We start from the raw sequence: 14,007 nt of genomic DNA on the forward strand, positions 1-14,007 counted from the left end.
ATTCATTATATCCAGCACCATACCATGGTTTACATATGTATAATTGACACACTTCTATGTTTTGTAGTACAAATATCAAATTAGAAAGTGCAATTTTGTTGTCATCGAAAGTAAAAACATTAAACGGTGATTTTGAAACACAGATCGCAGAGAACAGGAAAAGGCTCTCCCCCTGGCTAGAAACTCGGTGCAGGTTTTGCAAATCATTTTTTATCCTTCTCAAGGATGTCACAGAGTAGGACTTTTTAGGAACTTTTCTTTTTATTCACAGAACACGTCTTCAGACTTTCCCCACGTTGTTATGATACAGTCTTATTATAAAATTGATTAAATCGTTTCGCCCCCTCATCTGCACACAATACCCCTTAATGACAACGCAAAATCAGGTTTTTATCCATTTCTGCAAATTTATACAAAATAAAAAAACAACACATTTCCATAAGTATTCAGACCCTTTACTCAGTACTTTGTGGAAGCACCTTTGGCAGCAATTACACCCTCGAGTTTTCTTGGATATGACGCTACAAGCTTGGCACACCTGTATTTGGGGAGTTTCTCCCATTCTTTGCAGATCCTCTCAAGCTCTGTCAGGTTGGATGGGGAGCGTTGCTGCACAGCTATTTTCAGGTCTCTCCAGAGATGTTTGACCGGGTTCAAGTCCGGGCTCTTGCTGGGCAACTCAAGGAGATTCAGAGACTTGTTCCGATGCCACTCCTGCGTTGTCTTGGCTGTGTGCTTAGAGTCGTTGTCCTGTTGGAAGGTGAACCTTCACCCCAGTATGAGGTCCTGAGTGCTCTGGAGCAGGTTTTCATCAAGGATCTCCACACACGCCTCCAACTCAATCATCAAGTTTGCAGATGATACAACAGAAGTAGGCTTGATTACCAACAACGACGAGACGGCCTACAGGGAGGAGGTGAGGGCTCTCGGAGTGTGGTGTCAGGAAAACAACCTCTCACTCACCGTCAACAAAACAAAGATGATCGTGGTCTTCAGGAAACATCAGAGGGAGCACCCCCCCCTATCCACATCGATGGGACAGCAGTGAAGGTGGAAAGTTAAGTTCCTCGGCGTACACATCACAGACAAACTGAAATGGTCCACCCACACAGACAGTGTGGTGAAGAAGGCACAACAGCGCCTCTTCAACCTCAAGAGGCTGAAGAAATTTGGCTTGTCACCCAAAACCCTGACCAACCTTTACAGATGCACAATCGAGAGCATCCTAACGGGCTGTATCCCCGCCTGGTACAGCAACTGCACCGCCCTCAACCGCAAGGCTCTCCAGAGGGTGGTGCGGTCTGCACAACGCATCACCGGGGAAAAACTACCTGCCCTCCATGACACCTACAGCACCCGATGTCACAGGAAGGCCAAAAAGATCATCAAGGACAACAACCACCCGAGACACGACACTGCCTGTTCACACCACTACCATCCAGAAGGCGAGGTTTGATCCACCTGTACACTGTACAGGTGCATCAAAGCTGGGACCGAGAGATTGAAAAACAGCTTCTATCTCAAGACCATCTGACCGCTAAACAGCCATCACTAACTCAGAGAGGCTGCTGCCTACATTGAGACCCAATCACTGGCCACTTTAATAAATTAATCACTAGTCAGTTTAATAATGCCACTTTAATAATGTTTCCATATCTTACATTACTCATCCCATATGTTCGTATATACTGTACCTTTGATTCGATTTATATCGACATTTTGCTTGTATGACTGTCTTGCGGAGGGAATAACTACACTGTTTATACTGGTATGTACCTACATGTAGATACTGGTATGATGCTGGAGATAATGAATATTAGGTTGAAAGGGGTGGAATTGCCCTTTAATACAATTGCACTAAGGGCTTGATTAAGTCAGATCCACTTTAGCCAACATCCACATAACGGTTGTTTTGACAGTGTCGGAAGTGGAACTGCGTTAGAGCTGTCAAATCCACAAGTGGCTCCTGGGATTATACCTAAAGTGGACATTGCCATTGGCTGCATGGAGTCAATTCCATGTAAACTTGTTTACAAGTTCAAAAACTGCAATGTGAGATGTAATTTACACCTCAAATAGAATGATAGAAATCCTCATTATTTTTCAATTTCAGTGTCATTATTTCTATATAGCCTATACTTTCTCCTTCTGAACTTCTAACACGAGTGGGACAGGTGTGGCTTTGTGACAATGACCGCAAGAGCAGCCGCTCACCGATCTGACGGATCCAATGCAGTTCCGACCACCACTATGCGGGTGTCTGCTATCGTCGGTTAACGCTTGACCTGACTGAATCGAGGCCTAAGACCTTTCAGGCACAGACCGGATCTATTGTAATGACCGTATGATGTGGCGAGAGGACAGTTGTCTCACCAGAGGGAGGTAGTCTGGGGACTCCGTGTCTGTGCGTTTCTCTGCCTCAGCAGACAGACAGTGGCCCTTCAGAGGGGCCTGCTTCCCAGAGGAGTTAGATGACCTTAGTCTGCCCAGAGGGAATCTGGAGCCAAAGAACCTCTCCACAGACTTGCTCTCCACTGAGCGTTGGGAGCGGGTGGAGGAGGTGCCGGACACGGCTGAGGGACTGGCAGGGTAGGGATTTCCCCCTGCACCTGAGAGAGAGGCACACAGGTGTGATCAACAGTAATGAATGGCTTTGTTACAACAGGTTGTAAGAGAGGTTATAGTGAAACAAATCGTGAACTCGGATATTGAGTAATCGAGTGGTCGGTTTGAGATTCAGCCAATGTAATAGCACTTACTGCTGTCCCAAGACTTCAGGCTGCATGGGGAGGCAGGAGTATCATCCCTGTCTGGGAAACAACCAAACAACATGTCCACTACAAGACCTGGAGTTCATTATTGTATGGAAATGTGTTACCCGTCAGGTCTATTTAAAAAAAATACATATATATATATATAATGTCTTTAATGTAAATGTTAATTGTTTGTAATGTCTTTTTAGTTCTGTATCGGAACCCAGGTAGACTAGCTGACATCATGGCATTGACATATACATACCATTTGACCTCTGCAGGTTTACTAATGACTAGGATTATTGCGTTGTAGGTTTACCTGTGGAGTTGCAAGTGTCCTCAAATTCCTCACTGTCTCTGCTGGAGGGGCGTCGGCCCAGTCCCACAGAGTAGGCCCTCTGTCTGCGACTGCCTGCCTGGGAGCTCCGTCTGTTCCCTAAACGCAACCCTACACATAACGGGATAACAGTCACCACACACCACTGCTATCCAAACCATACTCCTCGGAGCCTGGTTCCTGTCTCTCTTTCTTCCTAGGTTCCTGCCTTGTAGAGAGTTTTTCCCATCCACTGTGCTTCTGCATCTGCATTGCCTGCTCTTTGGGGTTTTAGGCTGGGTTTCTGTAAAGCACTTTGACAACTGCTGATGTAAGAAGGGCTATAGAAATACATTTAGTAGTTTGAAATTTGATCGATACCATTTAACAGACTTCAGTTACCATGCATATTGTCAAATTAGGCCATGTGTTTTCAGGTTTGCTGTGACTGTGGAACTGTCTGAAGTGTTACCGGTGTTTCTCACTTCCACAGTGTCTGATGGACCCTTGCTGGTGTTGGCGTCAGTGGCAGTAAAGGCTGTGTACGTACAGATGATGTTACAGCTCTTACTGGTCTGGATGGCTTTCATACGGTACCGCTTAGCAGGCCCTGCAAAACAAGTATACGGCATACAATCAATCATACACATCAGAGACAGGTATACTGCAAAGCAGGATCAATTAGTTAGCCATCTAACTTTGATAAGCAACAAGGAATAACTATAGATTTTCTTGTTCATTATAAAAGCGAGACTTAGATACAGTCAGGTCTAAAGATGAGCAAAAAGACTACAAAATAAATAGTACAAAAAACTGAGCTATATTGGCAGCCCAATTCTGATATTTTCCCCAAATATTGCGGAAAGAGCTGATCTTTATTTAACTAGGCAAGTCAGCTAAGAACAAATTATTTTTTTTCAATGAGGGCCTAGGAACAGTGGGTTAACTGCCTTGTTCAGGGGCAGAACGGCAGATTTTTACCTTGTCAGCTCAGGGATTCGATCTTTCGGTTACTAGTCTAACGCTCTAACCACGAGGCTACCTGCCGCCCTGTGGCAAGTGACCTAGTGGTGAAAGATCAGAATTCAGCTGCCTGTGTAAACGCAGCCATTGCGTGCTCAAATAATAGGAAAATTATATTATTTTATGCTACTACAATTGCTCAGAGAAAGAGATTTTGTACTTTTGTTCTCTCAAAAAGATAGGGGTCAAAATGATTGGCACCCCTGTTTTCAAGACCATTGAAATAGTGTTGCATCCCTCCGACAGAGTTCCAGACACTCCCAGTTGTGCTGAAGCTGTTCTGGCTCCTGGTGCCAAATTCCCTGCTTCAGACACTTCGTGTTGGTGTTTCCTTCATTTTGGCAGTTACCTGTAGCTATTTGTGTTATTTATTTTACACAGTCTTTTTTGCTCATCTTTATCAAGTGTGCCAATAATTTCGGACCTGACTGTGTTTTCGTTTGTTGAATCAATTACACCATATCCATTTCAAGCTTATGTTTCAAAGAAATTAAGTTACATCAGAATATTTAGGCAAGTTAGCTGGCTAACTCTTTGATCCTGCTTTGTAGTATACCCCTTTGTACTCAACTAATCAAGGCTGAAGCAAAACCCTGTACACCCTGTGACCTCCTCAATCCCAAAATGGAGGAACACTGGTGGAAACCCTCACCGTGCTCAATGTCACTCTCCTTCTCCGCCATCTTCTCAAAGTCCCTGATTGCAGAGCGAGCTGTCAGCTGGTGGATAATTTCCTCCCAGAGGTCTCCCCCTCCTCCCCCTTCTCCTCCTCCCCCGGATGTCCCTCCTGTCCCTTGGTCCTCAGGGACCCAGAGTTGTGTCAGGTCCACGGTGACCTCCCAGGATACAGGCCTGCTTCCTAGGAGGCCGTGGATGAGGGAGCGGCACTGGGCAGGGGGCGTGGGGGGGTCGTCCGGGGGGGCGGCGGTAAACAGGTACTCCGGGTCAGTGAAGCTGTCCCAGTCCAGAGGAGAGACAGGGAACAGCAGGCCGTCTAGGGGGAGAGAAAGAGGGGTAGAAGGAGAGGGTTAGTGGATGGATGGAAAGTAGAGAGAAAGAGAGTGCGAGGGAGTTTAGTTTCAGACATCAGTCTAGAGGTGAGGAAGTTAACCTACTGGAGTCAGTGAGGCTCCTGCGGGACAGCCCTCCTCTGGGTGTAGGCTGGTTCTCCCCATCGCTCTCCTCCAGCCTCCCCCCCACCGCCTGATCAAAGGAGACTCTCTCTAGTGCCCTCCGCAGGCGGTGCATGTCCAGCTCACCCTGGGGCGAGGAGAAACTCCTGGCAGACATGGCTGAACGGGCCAATGCCCTCTGTCTCCTTCGAGATTCCTCCCCTCCACACAGACGCCCTGCCTGGATTGTGACAAGGGAAAACGAGTACAGCAGTGTCGTCTAATGACTACAGTATTGAGGTGGTTCAAACTGTAGTTGTTAACAAAGCCAGTCCTACCTTTTCTGACACGGAATCTGTATTCTCTGAGGAGGGGGGCTGTTGCCATGGCGACTCGCCCCAGCGGGACAGGGTGCTTCTCTGTTCGGGTGGAGCCATCTTCTCGAGGCCCTGCGGCAGGGAGCCCGTGTCCAGGCACGGGATGGGGAGCAGATCAGTGGGGTAAGGGCCTCCCATAGAGTCGGCGGTGGAGGGGGTGTGGGTGTAGGGCAGCCCCCTCTCACTGCTCAGAGAGCAGCGGGTCAGAACATACTGCTCCTGGATGTAAGAACTCTCCTGGATCCTACCACGAACATCACTGGACCATTCCACCTCTCCACCTGTGGATGAGATATCAGAGGAGAGCTTGGAACACAGCTATAATCATTGTGCTTCAGGTGTAATATGCACAAAGCCAAAGGAACTTTACAGGTATTGGATTGAGGGAACTGAGTGACCGTGTCATTTCTTGAGTGTCAGTATTTCACCTGTACTAGTCCCAGTGTCGGTGTCTTTGGCACAGGAGAACTCTGAGGAGATTTCCCGGGAGATTTCCCTCAGCGCCTCCTCTAGGTCTGCGCCTTCTGATGATGTAACCAGAGGGAGGAGCTCAGACACGGAGGGAGGGGACAGCTCTTCGTTGGATAGGCCGAACACAGAGCCCACCGAGCCCCGAGACAAGCCTTTATAGCCCCGACCACGCCCCTACAGAACACACAAGGCGAGAGAAGGGACTGAGTTTACTTTTGTATTCTGCACAGTTTACATGCTGTCCACAAAACAGGACACTTAAAAGCCTTTCCAGAGTGGATAGTTGGACACTCACCTCAGTCTTCTTGCCTCTGAAGCTAGACACATCGTACAGGGTACAGTAGCCAATCAGGCGATTCCCCGGGTAAAGCGGAGGGATCTCATTGGGTGACAGGAGAGCCTCCATGTTATCAGGCAGGTACCAGTCTATACGTACATCTGTGAGGACTGGCTCAAATGCCTTCTTCAGGGACTTTATCAGCTGAGGGATCAGTGATTAGTTAAACATTAGGGGTTAAAGGTTGATTCAAATGTGTTTTAATTTTTAGGTTGAGGAGGGAAGCAATAATCTTTGAATTTTAGAGTAGAGTGTTTGTCCCCAGTAGCCTACTACAGTATTTCCCCAAAGTGAAATTATTACAATTATTTACTTTCCCCACTAGGGGACAGTGATGTCGCTTCTCACCTTGGGCTGCAGCCTCTCCTCATCACCCAAGAACTCTGTGGTTCCACCTGTCACCTTGGCAACGCCCTGTAGGAGCCTCCTGCAGGCTCTGGGGCCCAGGCCAAGACCAAAGCACCTTGGATAATAATACAGTTTTTCTCAATTGCTAAAACACTAAAACCCATTGGCTGAACAAAGTTCTCAGTTGCCTGGACTCATTTAGCTAATTATGCAGTCTGTTGTCAATACCTTAAACCATTTCACATGATAAAACACAATTTGCAGATCTCACTTAGACTTTTCAGCAAAACTCTAAACACATCCTCAAAACACATTATGCACTCTAATGCACATGTCCTCCATACTAGTAAACACAAGTGGCAACAATCAAATACAAATAGAGAACATATGTCATTGATTCAACACAACCACTCAAAATGGACTTAACCTGTTTCAAATGATGTGACACAACCAATATAAGCCAGTTCAGAGAGCAAACAGGTTGTTGAAGGTGGGAAGGAGAAAGTCTGAGAATGGATACTGTAGTACAGTGCATTGTAGGTTGTATACTGTACAATGGATGAATTGTATGGCCCTGAACATTGTGCTTTCCATTTATTAACAGTACTGACTGCTCAATAGATTTTGACTGGTTGCAGGTTCATGCCAACAAAGAACAAGAATTACAGTATCACAGAAACAAAGGACAAGTTTGTGAGATGCAGGGTACAGTACTGTACAAATAGGGGTACAAGGAGGAGGAAGAACAAAAAACAAAATTGCAGAAAGCAAAGCAGAGTAGTAATTTCTGATCAATTTTGAGCTACTATGATAGAACATGTTGTCGTTCATAAAAGGACAATGACGGAAATATATGAATATTTATTTTGATTAAAAATGTACTTCTCCCTGAGAATTGTATGTTTTGAACAATGTGTTTTCTATTTTTCGGTGTATTGTTTACTGACTGCTTGAGAATGTATATCATTTTGATCACTTTGTTTATGATTTGAGAGCAGTGTTTGATTTTGAACACAGGTAAAACTGTTTTGAGGCGAATGTTTCATTTTGCCTAGAGGAGTCAGAGGTTATGTAAATAGTGCTTGAAGATGAGGTTTTGTGTTTAATATTTTCAGGAAATGGAGCAAGGTTTCAGAAATTGTGTTTTAGCAATTGAGAAAAACTGTAAAATAACCTCTTATTCAGTTGAGAGAGAGAAAGAGTGAGAGAGAGAGAGAGAGAGAGAGAGAGAGAGAGGACTATCTACTGTCACAAATTTGGACAGATTTATTAGATAGGGACTTTAAAACCAGGTGATCTATGATGGACTTACTGTGTCCTTCGTATCTAAACCTGAGTTATTAGCTACACACAGCAGTGTTGAACACAACACTGAGAGGAATCAAATGGCATTTCACTAATTGAATGGCTGAAAGGGCCACAGGCCAGACTAATTGAAAAAGCCAAGTGACAGACAGTGTGTTGCTCTGCTCTGAATTCTGAATGTCTGGCAGGGCAGACTCATTGTCCCACATGAATATCAATGTGCGCGCGCACACACACACACACACACACACACACACACACACACACACACACACACACGTGGGCTAGGGTTAGAGGTTGGAATCACATTTGTATTTTGACCGCTCCCTACGTACCTCCATCATCTTCTCTAACATAGTCAGTGTGCTGTCGGGGATAGCTGGGATAACAGTAGAATACTAATGAAGGATAAATGGAGTTATTGTTGCACAATGCCCAGGGAGCTGGAAAAGGGGGGGGGGGCAGACTACACCAGAGTGGCGTGGCAGTAACTGCAGAGGGAAGCAATTAGTGGGATTAATGGGTGTGGCTTATATCTGATACTTCATACTGCATCAGCCACTCTCTTTCTAACTCTCTCTTTTCTAACCTTCTTATATCTGATACTTCCTACTGCATCAGCCACTCTCTTTCTAACTCTCTCTTTTCTAACCTTCTTATATCTGATACTTCCTACTGCATCAGCCACTCTCTTTCTAACTCTCTCTTTTCTAACCTTCTTATATCTGATACTTCCTACTGCATCAGCCACTCTCTTTCTAACTCTCTCTTTTCTAACCTTCTTATATCTGATACTTCCTACTGCATCAGCCACTCTCTTTCTAACTCTCTCTTTTTCTTGCTCTCTCTCCTTCCAAACACACAGACTTACACCGACACACTTTATGACCACAATATTCAGGGTTGAACCTACAGTATCACTTTTGATCACTACAGTAGGTTTTCAACGCTAAATGATCCCATTCCTACTCATTCTACCAGCCGCCGTCAGACAATACCTGGCAGCACAAGTGTTCCTGCGGACCAGCTCCAGCACCTTGCCCACACTGCTGACGCTGCCGTCTGTGATGATGAACACCTGGCGGGGGCAGGAGCGCTGCACAGGCTGCTGATACACCCAGGACAGCGCCCCCAGCAGGTTGGTTTCCCGCATGTCAGCCCTCATCTTGTGGATGTACTCACAGGACTGTGCCAAGGTCACCTGGGGAGAGGGGAACAGAGCGGAGAGTAAGGGACAGGGGAGGGGAGGGTACAGCCTATTGGTTCATATTGATGGACACGTTAGATAAGCAGTGTGTGGTCACCAAACTATTCTTCTAATTCATTTAATCAATGAGGGGGCATAAAAACTTACGGGTAGCATACATCTACTGTACACAAAATAATTGATAGAGGGATAGTATGATATGCATCAGATTGGGCGAGGAGAAATGAGGGGCACTAACGAGTTTGAATAAATCTCTTGTTATCTGTCTGGTAGAACGGGGTAAATACCTTCCTATTGTTTGATATGTAAACATTGGAAGAGCTCAGTTGATTTGAATTGGAATAAATCAAACAGACATAATCCTATATTTCTATTGACGTTAGAATGTAATCAAGCCCTGTCCAACCTGTCAGGGAATACAAACGTAACAAAGCCCATAGTAGACCATCATTGAACAACATTAACAGTGTAGGTCACCCAACGTCAGCACCTGCACCTGCCTAAACCCAAATCACAAAGGGGACACAAACACCCATGACAATCTGTGATTAATTAAACCAGACAGAGAGAGAGGGAGAGAGAACAGGTTAGGTGGCTATTGCTCATCCTCGTTTTTCCTCATTGTAATATGCATGAAAGGTCACCATATGTTGTTTAACTGCAGTTTGTCCTTGCACAGCCCTGGTCTGGCTAAAACCTGATACTCAGCTGCTAGGGCAACCCTGGTGTGAGCTGACCTGGACTCTGAATGAGGTGGAACAGAGAGGGGGACAGGACAGAAGGTCCACAAGTGATTTATTTTTTAAAGTTCATCAAGGTCCTGCTGAGAACACCTTGTCTGATTGAGCGTGTAAAGCTCTTCACTTTAACATGGTTTGTAGATCTTCATACATGTAAGGTTGGATGGAAGCTCATGGTTGCTCAGCAAATGGAGACCCATTGTCAAGGTTACACAGTATACTTCACATTCATTTGGCGATTGAGCCCTGCAGATTTCTCTTAATGCATATATATGGATCTACAATCTACATATATATGGATCTACAATAACAGATTGTGGGGAATATCAGTGCAAGTCAATAATAGATTAATTCTTTGAGGTGTGAAAGCATCTGACAAACTTTGACTTTGAACTATTCATTTGAGCTCTGACGTAGTACTTACATCTGTGCAGAGCTTGCTGGTGGTGAACAGGGCTTTGATGGTGGTGCCGAAGCCTATGATGTTGAGCATGGTGCCTGGAGGAAGACTCTTCAGAGCTACCACCATTGGTTCCTTGGGACAGGAAGTAGACATGGGTTTAGTATACCATCTATTGCACCTTGCCTATGTCGCTCGGCCATCACTCGTCCATATGTTTATATGTACATATTCTCATTCACCCCTTTTAGATTTGTGTGTATTAGGTAGTTGTTGGTGAACTGTTAGATTACTTGTTAGATATTACTGCACTGTCGTAACCAGAAGCACAGCTTGGCACAGCTTGGAAAATTCCAGAAAATTATGTCATGGCTTTAGACGCTTCTGATAGGCTAATTGACATCATTTGAGTCAACTGGAGGTGTACCTGTGGATGTATTTCAAGGCCTACCTTCAAACTCAGTGCCTCTTTGCTTGACATCATGGGAATATCAAAAGAAATCAGCCAAAAAAAATTGTAGACCTCCACAAATCTGGTTCATCCGTGGGAGCAATTTCCAAACACCTGAAGGTACCACGTTCATCTGTACAAACAATAGTACGCAAGTAAAAACACCTAGGGACCACACAGCCGTCATACCGCTCAGGAAGGAGACGCGTTCTGTCTCCTAGAGATGAACGTACTTTGGTGAGAAAAGTGCAAATCAATCACAGAACAACAGCAAAGGACCATGTGAAGATACTGGAGGAAACGGGTACAAAAGTATCTATATCCACAGTAAAACGAGTCCTATATCGACATAACCTGAAAGGTCGGTCAGCAAGGAAGAAGCCACTGCTCCAAAACCACCATAAAAATCTAGACTACGGTTTACAACTGCACATGGGGGAAAAGATCGTAGGCTTGCAAGGGGGAGGCTTGCAACCCGAAGTACACCATCCCAACAGTGAAGCACGGGGGTGGCAGCATCATGTTGTGGGGTTGCTTTGCTGCAAGAGGGACTGGTGCACTTCACAAAATAGATGGCATCATGAGGATGGAAAATGATGTGGATATATTGATACAACATCTCAAGACATCAGTCAGGAATTTACAGCTTGGTCGCAAATGGGTCTTCCAAATGGACAATGACCCCAAGCATACTTCCAAAGTTGTGGCAAAATGGCTTAAGGACAACAAAGTCAAGGTATTGGAGTTGCCATCACAAAGCCCTAACCTTAATCATATAGAAAGTTTGTGGGCAGAAGCGTGTGCGAGCAAGGAGGCCTACAAACCTGATTCAGTTACACCAGCTCTGTCAGGAGGAATGGGCCAAAATTCACCCAACTTATTGCGGGAAGCTTGTGGAAGGCTACCCGAATCGTTTTACCCAAGTTGAACAATTTAAAGGCAATGCTACCAAATACTAATTGAGTGTATGTAAACTTCTGACCCACTGGGAATGTGATGAAAGAAATTAAAGCTTAAATAGGTAATTTTCTCTACTATTATTCTGACATTTCACAGTCTTAAACAAATTGGTGATCCTAACTGACCTGAGACAGGGCATTTTTACTAGGATTAAATGTCAGGAATTTTGAAAAACGGAGTTTAATTAAATGTATTTGGCTACGATGTATGTAAATCTCCGACTTCACCTGCAGGCGAAATTTTATCCCTTCCTCTTCACTATGTGTTTTCTCCATCATCACCTTGATGCGGTGGATGTTGATGCCGCTCATGCTGCCGCTGCGGTCTATGAGGAAGAGCAGTTCCCTGGTGGCACGGTGCAGCTCTGGAGGCTCAGACAGCAGGTCAGGACAGAAGTTGAGCATCAGGACCGGGCTGCTCAGGATGTCCTTGTGGTACCGCTTTCTCACAAACTCCAACTGTACAGGAGGATTGATTGATATAATTTATTAGACAATAAAAAAAACAGATACAGCCAGAATATACTGTGTGTTTGTCCAAATAATGTATAGATAGATGTATTATAAGGACATGAAAGGCTATTTGCTGGGTACTGGGTTGGGTAAATAGTTTAAAGGAAATATAATGAAGCCACACACTGTTGTTTGCGCCCACTGATTGTTTCGCTTTCGGTCCAGCTCACCTTCTTCTCTGGTTCCAGCTCTTTGCGAGCACAGCGAATGAAGTCGCGGCGGGAACAGATCTGCTGCTCGTATTGGCTGAAGGTGAGCCGACCCCTCTCCAGGATAACCAATGGGCTGTGAGGCTCTGGAGTAGAGAGTTTGGAGACAGAACTCATGATCAGTGAGATAAGGAAGGAGGCCATCAGAGACTATTGTGACACACGCACACACACACACGCACACATGCACAACCACACACACAGACACTCTCTCTCACCGCTGAGGTGCAGTATGATCTCTATGTGTCTGTCATAGGGGTGTTCCTGTGCCAAGGTGATGTAGGTGGAGGAAGCACTCTGGGCGCTGGGGTCTGCATCTGCCCTGAGTGCATGGGTAGGGCTTTCCAGACCTGGGAAGGAGAAGGGGACAAGAGAAGCCCAGTTCAACAACAACACTTAGGTGAAGGGGATAGGGGTAGGGGCCAGCTAGAGGAAGGGGCTGGGGAAAGGGTACGCTCCCTCTCAGACAGGCCGGAGTGATTCCACTCCCATACAGGCCCTCCTAGTGCCCAATCTGATTGAGTAGCCTAATCCCCCCCCCCCCCCCCACCTAATATCTTGACTGCTGCACAGTGCAGTTACAGTAGCCTGGCCCTGTTCCAAACACACCCACCACCTCCTTCATTTCTCAGCTCCCTTACTCTGTCCCCGTCCCTGGGCTGCCTCACTCTGAGCTCATTGTCCCGCCTCCCCAGACACATTTCATATATCACTATGGGAGTGCCAGGGCCAATTGTATCTGTCACTATATCATTACAGGAGACAGGCTAAAGATAGAAAGAGCTGTTTCTCCCACCCACTCAAGTGTTTGCTGTACTCAAAGAACTCTGCGTCACCAAACCAGGAGGAGATAGGGATGATATTGTAGTGATCCTCGCTATATGAGCCAAGTGGCACGATGCCTAGGGTGTTTGCCTTTCTCACCAGCGACCCGGGTTTGCTTCCCTGCCCGTCCGTTTGCTACACTGGTGTCAAAAGTGGGATGGCGGCGGTAAGGCCATCGGAATTGCACGGCCCAGAAGTGTGAGGGGGCTGTGAGGGGCCGAAGCACGGGGATGTGCTTTTCTGTTCTAAGGGGGCAGTGTATCAAGCCTATATGAACCAAGTTACAATTACCACCAAATGGGTTAACACTATTTGCATGATGCGTAGGCCTTTCATGCCAGTGACCCTGGTTCACTTCCCTGCCCTGCTGTTTGCTACAATAGCAAAGCTACTTCATGGGAAAGAGGTATGTTGACCAATGGGACTTCCTGGGTAAATAAATGTGGGCCGATAGATGGGTATATAATATGGGTATACCAGCCAGCAGGCATGCCCCTCGGACCAGCAGCTGGAAGTTGAGCTCATAGGGTGCCAGGTTGGTGGCAGGGCTGGTGAAGATGGCATGGGCACACTGTTGCTCCGAACCCAAAACCCTCTCCTGTTTCCCTGAGGTGGCTCCAAAACAACTGGTGGGTCTGGGGGGGGAATATTAAGCACCAGA

At 46.0% G+C, this 14,007-nt stretch overlaps 1 protein-coding gene across 3 annotated transcripts in view; it reads right to left on the reverse strand.

Moving 5' to 3' along the window:
- vwa5b2 (von Willebrand factor A domain containing 5B2) overlaps positions 1–14,007 on the reverse strand; it is a 31,868-nt gene that overhangs the window by 1,483 nt on the left and 16,378 nt on the right. For all 3 annotated transcript variants that reach the window (XM_036966807.1, XM_036966809.1, XM_036966810.1), the window contains 16 exons: positions 13,824–13,981; positions 12,740–12,871; positions 12,483–12,607; positions 12,082–12,258; positions 10,414–10,524; positions 9,041–9,243; positions 6,738–6,852; positions 6,348–6,533; positions 6,010–6,226; positions 5,543–5,862; positions 5,208–5,445; positions 4,745–5,086; positions 3,542–3,679; positions 3,073–3,201; positions 2,760–2,810; positions 2,374–2,609 (listed from right to left, as the gene is read on the reverse strand). In XM_036966807.1, the coding sequence (XP_036822702.1) occupies positions 2,374–2,609; positions 2,760–2,810; positions 3,073–3,201; positions 3,542–3,679; positions 4,745–5,086; positions 5,208–5,445; positions 5,543–5,862; positions 6,010–6,226; positions 6,348–6,533; positions 6,738–6,852; positions 9,041–9,243; positions 10,414–10,524; positions 12,082–12,258; positions 12,483–12,607; positions 12,740–12,871; positions 13,824–13,981 (2,878 nt within the window). The remainder of the gene's footprint in view (positions 1–2,373; positions 2,610–2,759; positions 2,811–3,072; positions 3,202–3,541; positions 3,680–4,744; positions 5,087–5,207; positions 5,446–5,542; positions 5,863–6,009; positions 6,227–6,347; positions 6,534–6,737; positions 6,853–9,040; positions 9,244–10,413; positions 10,525–12,081; positions 12,259–12,482; positions 12,608–12,739; positions 12,872–13,823; positions 13,982–14,007) is intronic.

Source organism: Oncorhynchus mykiss, chromosome 28 (genome assembly GCF_013265735.2).
Source record: "Oncorhynchus mykiss isolate Arlee chromosome 28, USDA_OmykA_1.1, whole genome shotgun sequence".
Classification (NCBI taxonomy): Eukaryota; Metazoa; Chordata; class Actinopteri; order Salmoniformes; family Salmonidae; genus Oncorhynchus; species Oncorhynchus mykiss.